The sequence below is a fragment of the Cyphomyrmex costatus genome, unplaced genomic scaffold, assembly GCF_001594065.2.
Source record: "Cyphomyrmex costatus isolate MS0001 unplaced genomic scaffold, Ccosl1.0 scaffold506, whole genome shotgun sequence".
Classification (NCBI taxonomy): Eukaryota; Metazoa; Arthropoda; class Insecta; order Hymenoptera; family Formicidae; genus Cyphomyrmex; species Cyphomyrmex costatus.
In genome coordinates, this window is record NW_017279319.1 from 454,007 (window position 1) to 462,464 (window position 8,458).

General features: G+C 32.7%; 2 protein-coding genes across 3 annotated transcripts; both read right to left on the minus strand.

Moving 5' to 3' along the window:
* Positions 1–636: 636 nt before the first annotated feature.
* Positions 637–4,172, minus strand: Mlc1 (Myosin light chain alkali). Of its 2 annotated transcripts, XM_018545923.1 has the most exons (6): positions 4,104–4,172; positions 3,904–3,931; positions 2,492–2,800; positions 2,136–2,222; positions 1,750–1,817; positions 637–869 (listed from the first exon to the last, which is right to left on the minus strand). In XM_018545923.1, the coding sequence occupies exons 1-5, from the start codon at positions 4,104–4,106 to the stop codon at positions 1,786–1,788; spliced, it is 459 nt and encodes a 152-aa protein (XP_018401425.1). In that variant the 5' UTR covers positions 4,107–4,172; the 3' UTR covers positions 637–869; positions 1,750–1,785. The 2 variants fall into 2 exon arrangements, with proteins under 2 accessions (XP_018401425.1, XP_018401424.1); XM_018545922.1 differs by lacking the exon at positions 1,750–1,817.
* Positions 4,173–4,601: 429 nt separating this feature from the next.
* Positions 4,602–6,778, minus strand: LOC108778679 (uncharacterized). Its single transcript, XM_018545919.1, has 3 exons — positions 6,652–6,778; positions 6,213–6,427; positions 4,602–5,583 (listed from the first exon to the last, which is right to left on the minus strand). The coding sequence occupies exons 1-3, from the start codon at positions 6,743–6,745 to the stop codon at positions 4,855–4,857; spliced, it is 1,038 nt and encodes a 345-aa protein (XP_018401421.1). The 5' UTR covers positions 6,746–6,778; the 3' UTR covers positions 4,602–4,854.
* Positions 6,779–8,458: the final 1,680 nt, after the last annotated feature.

Genomic DNA, 8,458 nt, shown 5'->3' on the forward strand with positions numbered 1-8,458 from the left:
ATAATGATTGCACTATTATTATATTTTGTACAATAAAAAAATCTAGCATGCTAACGCAACTTTTAAATAGATTTTGGCAGTGACATGCCTATTGTCCGTGTTTCTCACGCGATTGCTTAAGTAGAGCAAGAAAATGTCAGTTAGGCAAAAATAGCCAGACCTATAAGCGATAAAAAATCTATGCTAATCTGATGGTCTTCGCGACATCAAATTTTATCATAATATTAAAGTATTTTATGTTATTAAAGCTTGGAACTCACGACAAACAATATATAAATTATGATTGTTTAAAAATATCTATTGTATTAAACACAAGGGAATTAATTAATATATTAAAATAAAACGCAAATGTATCAAACAAAATATTTTTAAAATATCAACACTAGGGGATTTTTAAATCCTCTCCGTTGATTCGAGAGGAAAAATTTATTACAGTAACAATAAGAAGTAAATTAATATCGATAATTTTATCCGACTTTGTACAATGTAGTTATATTAAAATATTTTGCATTCTGTAAATTTAATATAGACGCTGTATTGTATGAAACTGAATTATAAATAACAATGTTACGTGCATTCAAGATGAAGTATTGTTTTTCTTTTTCTCGTATTCGTAAACCTTTCTTCTTTTCTTGCTTTTCTTCGATAAAATGTTAACGCTTTGATGTTGCTGATTCCAGGATTGTATTGCGTATTACATGTAGATTGTCAAGTGGATCCTCGCATTATCCAGTGAGGGAGGAGGAAAATGAAAAAAATAGTGACGAGCGAATATGGCGAATGTATCCATCGTCGACATGGCTTGGCAGATAGATGTTCATCCTAATCATCGCTTGCTGCCGCCCTCTCACACAGTCTACGAAGGAACGCTGTGAACGAAATAGAGTGATCAATATATTATTCCGCGCAGGCAAATCGCGAAACATTGACAAGTGAATAAGCATATTTTTATAGAGAGACGAGATAAACGTATATTTCAAGGCGGAGATAAAGAAAATTAGTTTATGCGCGAAGCTAAAAGTACTGAACGATTTAGTCTAATTTAAATAGCAGTCAGTGCTCAATTTTGCGCTGCCATGTAGATTTTTCTTATAGCAAAGCAACAAATATATAAAAGCGATAGATACCTACATAAATAATATACAAAGAAGCATTAATAATTCGCGTAGCAGAGAAATACAAGACGACATTAAAAATTGTTCCTATAACAAATGTAGCATATATGTATGCAGAAGAATATTTATATAATTATGTATAATTAATACAAAATGTATAATAAAACTCTGTTCTGTCTAATAATTTTTTTTCAAAGAAATTAAAATACAATATTTAAATAAAGGGAACATTAAATTAAAATTCATTAAAAAATGTACTGTAATTCAAGTTGTGGATAAAGTTTTTTTTAATATATGTTTTTTCCATTTTGTTTTAATTTTTTTTTATCAGTGTCTTGATTATTTAATCTTATTTCATATTATCGTGATTTTCCTTGATGATCTCATCAGGTCATTGACCCCGCGCGCGAGCAAAACCTTCGTACGTGTTTCTGCGCTAGAAGCGGGTTATCGATTTTCAGCATCCCTGTTGAGCTGCAACGTTGCGTCCTATAAATTCTAGAATATATGCTTAGCGGGAAAACGCGGACGAGACAATGTTAATGAATATAAGTAAAGAGACAGAGACAGATAAATAAGACGTAGATGAAGAAATGGCGGATAATCATGGAATTACGCTACAGGGTGTACTCACAATGGATGATTATTGTCTCGATAACGCCTCAACCGCTTACAACAGTACCATCATCTTCTTCAAGAAGGCTGTGAAACACAAAAATGTGGAAGTGTCAAACGATGGGGTGGAAACAAATCAAATCCGGGGGGATCTCTTGATGTTGCCGGAAGTTACCGGAGGTCCGTATTATAAATCGAAGAATATGTCAATTGTACGTATAATACATTATATACAAGGGGAACTTTCTAGTTCTAACAAAATGGTTTTAGGGGCTTTAAAGAATAGATAGGGATTTTCTTCAAACTAACGTATCTTATGTGAATGTGATGCAGGTGATTCGACACTCCTCGTTTATTTCGGGGGGCGCATTCACGGTACCTGGCCCAAAACGAATTGATACTTACGGGCATAGGGGATGAAACCGTCTTCGTCTTCTGGGTCCATGCAATCCTTCAGCACTGTATCGCATTCCTCATCATTAAGACGTTCACCTATGATAAATATGGTCATTCATATCACGTTATCTTATTTTTTTACAAATAAACTAAATTAAATATATAATATTTTGAAAATAAATATTCACAAAATAATATTTATTATTTGTAACATAATAAAGCTGCACACAGATATCTATTTTAGAAACAAGATTGTACTACATATTTGTGTAATACAATTAATTACACATAATAAAAGTAGAAGAGCAAATTTTAATTTTTTTGTAAGTTGTAAATAATTGTTAATGAAAAAGGATAAATCATACCAAGTGACAGAAGTGTGTGAGACAATTCTGCGCCGAGCATCGTTCCGTTTTCCTGTTTGTCGTACAACTTCAAACACTCGAGGAAGTCCTCATAGCATCCTTGCTCCTTATCCTTTTTGCACTGGCTGAAGATAGGTAGGAATTCGTCCAGTTTCATTTTCTTTTCACCCTTCTTCTTTGTGCCGCCCATTTTTTCGATGGTCGCATTCGTGGGGTTCAAGTTCAAAGCGCGAAGGACGTTACCAAGATCAACTGCATCGATGACGTTGGTGCCGTCCGAGTCGTAAATGGAGAAAGCGAACTCTGCCCCTTTTTTAACAAAATAATAATTTCTTATGCATTTTTTCAGCTACATTGTAAAAGATATTACTGATGAGCTAACGTTCTCGATAAAAAGATCTTTATAATTAAGAAGAATCTTGTTATATAATTTTATATATGTATATATGTTATGTATACTATATATATATATATAGGTATTTGATTTTGTCTTTAAATATGGCGATGTGCAAAATCTGGGTTAATACCGTAAGCATGAAGTACACCGCGTACGTTTCTATCTTCAAAAATATTCTTCTATTTTAGGAGAGGCAGTAAGCCCCACCGCTGATTGAAGAAGTCGGTGGTGGAAGTAGTGGGTCAGATTACCCCCGCCGAACCATATAAGAACAGCCTACCAACCTATTTTTGACGCGCTACGGAACGGTCACATCCACCTACCCGATCCCTAGTCGTTATGTAACGTCAAAAATGGAACGTAACATACAAATTGGAAATATCGCGAAGAAAATTCGCGCGTTATGATTCATTAGATTTAATTAAAAAAAATAGTTGTCTAAAACGAATGAATATAAAATCCAGTATAATTAGAAGAAAAATAAAATTTTCTTTAGCTCTTTTTTTAAGTTAATGAAAATAATTTATAAAAGAAATTATTTGTTTCTCTAGAGAGAGTATTAATGAGAGTAAATGAAATGTTTTAAAAACTATTTCAAAAACAATTTTTTATAGTCTCTAGATATTTTGTTAAATAATTTAATGATGATTACAGAATAAAACAATATTTAATAAAGAGATTATTTTATTACCTAAACTATTTTAGAAATATTAAAAATTGTAATTTTAGCAATCTTTTATACCATTTTAATATTAATGACGTCATTAGTTAATGAAGTAACTTTTGGCGCAAATTTTATTATTCGTTATGATGACATGATAGAAGATTTACTTTCTTCTATTAAAACTTCATTCACTTCCTTCTAATCGCGTGACTCAAAACTACGAAATTACGTATAGAATCACTTACAGTTTCACTAATTACGATGTAAATTGATTAATCTATCTTCGTTATTTCAATATGATTTACGGAACGCGAAAATGTAAGAAAACTATTTAACAATAGCTTTACTCACTTTCGACGTCCTTGCTGCTAAGGTCTGCCTGAAAAATATAAGAAAGTTCTTTTATTATATTGAAGTTATTTATATTAACATCTCGATATCATATTATACATTTATATAAAAAGAATTTAACTGTAATGTATTAAATTTGTCATTCACGAGGAAGCTGTCAGAAAAATTCTCGCAAGAAAGAAAGAGAAATTGAAACTTACCATTGTCGATCGTCTGGTACTAGTGGATGTTGACCGAACGAAGCTTGAACCAGAAGTGGTACCCGGTGTTACCAAATTTACTCATTTTATTTTTGAAGATGGCGCTACGAGGACACCCTCGAACGATGTTGAGGTCCAGATCTGCTCGAGGAGTTTCGGTCCGAACCAACGATGACGAGGCATGGCAACGTCGCGGTCCAAAAACAGTTCGAGAAGCGACGAGAGGCCGAGAGTTGGCGAACGTCTTTTCCTACTGCGATAAATGAGACTTCGACATCGACAGTAATGACATTCCTATGTCAGATTGCCAGATTTGTAACGCCCGATGGACGTATCAGGCCAAAATGTACTCTGTGGACTTCGATGTATCGCTAGTAATCACTACATGTAGTGATCTTTAAACTAAACTATTTAAAACTAAAGAATGTGCTCAAACTAAAGAATGTGACACGCATTATGATATCATCAGACATTATATATTTTACAGAATTTTGCGAGTTTGTGTACAATGCTTGCGATTATCTAGAAATGTATAAAGAGTCTAATTCACGCGTTGCACCAAAGTCGTGTTAGATGCTGAAGACTCCCGGCCGATGGCTACGCTGCTGGTTGGTTATTTTTACTCGCTGTGTATTCACGGATGTGTTTCCCTCTAAAAAATACATGACTAAAAATCTGTACGAGCAAATAAAGGAAATCGTCGCCGTTTGATGTAGATCGTGAGGTAGCATTTTCCTTCCGGAACCCAGCATCAATTCTTCTGGCGGCCAAAGGCGGCACGGAAGAGTTTCCTCAATCGGCTGCCAAAGCCTTTCTTCTTCTTCTTCTTTTTCGTTGTCGCTTCATTGAACGTTTTTCTTTTCTCTGCATTGTCGAAGGGTAGTATCTGATCTATAGTCTTATTGTCATCATCGTATGATGGTTTTAACGACGATAACGAATTCGATCCGCGTTTCTCGATCTGAACTTCTTCAAGGTCGACTTCTTTCGAGGTAGATGCCACGTGTTGACTTGAATGAGACCTTAGTTCTTCATCATGTTTCAGTTTGATAACGTGAAAGCGACCGTTTGACTCGCTATCTTGAAGAGTCCCCGTTGTAGTGTCGTGTCTGATGTCAACATTGCTGTCGATAGTCTTAATAAATTGCTCTTCTTTCTCCTCCCAAATGGCAATATGTTCCTTACTGACCGAGTCTAAAGAAGCATTGTCTTCGGAGCAAGTTGAGATTGCTTTGTTCTCTAAATCTTCAATCAGCTGTTGTAACAAATCAACTGACACGTTGGTCGCCTCGTTAGTCGCTTCTCCTTCCTTCTTCTTTCGAATTAACTTTACCGGCTCCGTCGATTTAGTTGGCAATTCGAGAATTGTTGCGTGAATCTGGTGCATGTCGCCTTGACCTCGGGTCGTGCGCTGAGTTTCGGTGACGTCGGTTACTGGATTTATAAGCGGCTCATCGTCATTGCACGTGGCGTATTTCACCTGTTCAAACAAAAACAAACGCATGTCTCGTGAGTAAATTTTCTCATTCTAACACACGCGCAAGAAATAATAATCATACATGAAATTAATGTGACACAGGTACTAGAGAGAACCGCAAACACAAGGCCGCTCGTATGTGAATACCCTGCAATTGCGGCCATACGGTTCAACTAGAGCCGCTTGTGATGAAATAAACATACAAAAGTCCAACGTTAAATATAATTAATTATAAACGTTAATTTTAATTTACTTTTTATGTTATAACTGATTTTTATGACCGTTATTTTTAATTTATTTTTTATAATAAAATTTAATTAAAAGTACATTTATTTTTAATATATTTATATCGAAAAAGATGCAATTGTAATTTTATATGATTAAATTGATAAAATTGTTGAAGCTAACACAGTATCAAGTTTTTCTTAAAAAAATAAATTGGAACTTGAAGACTCAAAAAAACAGTATACATATATAAAACAATTTGGTATTGTATTATTATTAAAAATTTTATCATAATTTGAAGTCTTTTATATTTTTATTATTTCCTGTGCTTTCCTTATACAATAATTATTATCTCTACAATTGATTATAATAGAATAATTACGCCTTGGAAAGTTGTATTCAATTACCTGTTTCTCCAATGTTAACAATGAAGGCGGAAGAACATAACACGAATCTCCGATCCGTATGTCACGCAAATCACGGACTATCTTTGCAATCAATTCTATTTCGTCGGCTTTACTATAATGTATGTGTGTAAACTCGTTTGCTTGCGGTCTACCGTGTACATATTCCAGTTGAGCATCGTCTGTTTCCTCAGTGACATGCTGTTCCCAGGATTTTCCTAATAACAGTATTTAACGTATATATACATATTATTTACGTCTAACAGAGATAATTATACGCATCTGCGCGCAGTTATCTTCACGAAATGTATGTCGAGATCGCAATTGAAAACCATGCTGTTACATGAGAAACGGCGTTTATCAATGAACAACGTCATACAACAACGTCTCTATTCAATCCGCCGTTACATTCACGCGACGTACAAACGAGCTTGCACCTTACCATCCTCTGCATCGCGATCTATAACGTCCAGAACTTCTACCATTATCTTGTCTAACAATCCTCTCGCGAACGCCTCCGCCATGATTTGAGGCATTCTCGCAAAAGACAACCTCTTATACCGCGCCGGTTCTGATGGGACACTAAACAGTCTCTTGTTATTTTTCTGCGAGCGTAGACTCGATATCGTGCACACGCGATTATTTACAATGCAATAATTTTTAATCCCCGCTATGCTTTGTTTATTGTACAAAAGATGACGCTCTGATGGTATTTGATATTTTTATAGAAAAAAATTACAAATTTTTTGATCCTGATAATAAAAACAAAATTTTCTTCAATATCTTATATTTTAATTTAAATTGCAATCTTTCTCAATAATGGACAGATATAAAATGTTAAAATTTAACTTAAGACTTAAGATAAAATATAACTATTATATTAATAAGTTTATTAAATAAACAATTATATATAATAATTACATGTTTAATCTGTTTATGTACTATTGAATTTATATAATAGTACTAGTAGTAATCGAAAAATAATAAAAGTAAATAAGGTATACATAAACTGAAATATATAAAGACATAAGTAATGCATTGGAAACGCTCTTCACCAAACTAGAAGCGATTCATAAAATCTTTGACTTTATTATAGACTTTAAGCATAAAATTTCCTAATTAATTAATCGCTATAACGAGATTTTGCAGATATTGCAATATTTGTTAGCTAGTAGCTACGATAAGAAATTAGAGGATTTTTTCTTAAATGATTCCTTTTTGCACAAATGTGAATAATAAAAATCCAAAAACAATGTAATTACAAGATATTCTAAAAAGATGTAATATCTATTTAATAAAGAAAAAGAATTTCAGATAATTGGAAATCGTCAACATGAGGATCAAATTTTGGCATTAGACACTATACTGTGATCAGTAGGCGGTCTGAAAACTAGACCAAGTACAATGATCTTGTATTAAAAGCCAAGAATGTTAAAAGAACAAAACACGTATATTCACAAGTTCTAATGTGATGAATAATGAAATAAATTGTACATAAAAAAAGAGTAAAATCTATACTTATTTTACACTATCTTCAAAAAAATCGAACATATACGTATATGATCTTTAGATCGCCTATTTATAGGAGAAAAGGATGTAAAGATATGACGACCTTAAAGTTTGTCGATTTTTCTTTGTTAATTTTTCCATCCATTTGTAAAGAAAATATGATGTCATTTGCTTTTTTATTTTAAAATAATTGTTACCAGTTTTTTAAAAATCGATTATAATTTTCGAAATTATACAAACAAAAATGTTGGTACTACAAACAACTACAAATTATTTTATTATAAATGTGGTGCTGTTCCTCAGATGTATCTAAAAAAAATTTCTACCAGTTTTTCTAAATTTGATATTTTCCAATTATAAACGAAATAATTACAATTACAAAAAAATCATATAAAAAACGTCTAACAAAATTTGTTTTCGTAAAAGTTGGGTGCCAACTTCACGGAATTCTAAAACTGTTAACTATTGCCTAAATTCTATAAAGAATCGTAAGAATTGCAACATATTCTTGTAAGACTCATAAGTACTTTTAAGTACCTTTATACAACGTCTTTACGGACAGCTTCTTGGTAGTCATAAGATTTATGAGAAATTGTTACGAATAATCGTAAATCTTATGATATATATATACGTATAAAATAAAAATAATAGTCATAAGTTTTTACAAGTTTTAGGAGAATAAATTATAAGTTTTACAATTCTATTTAGAATTGACCTATATATTTGTCATAAAAATAAAG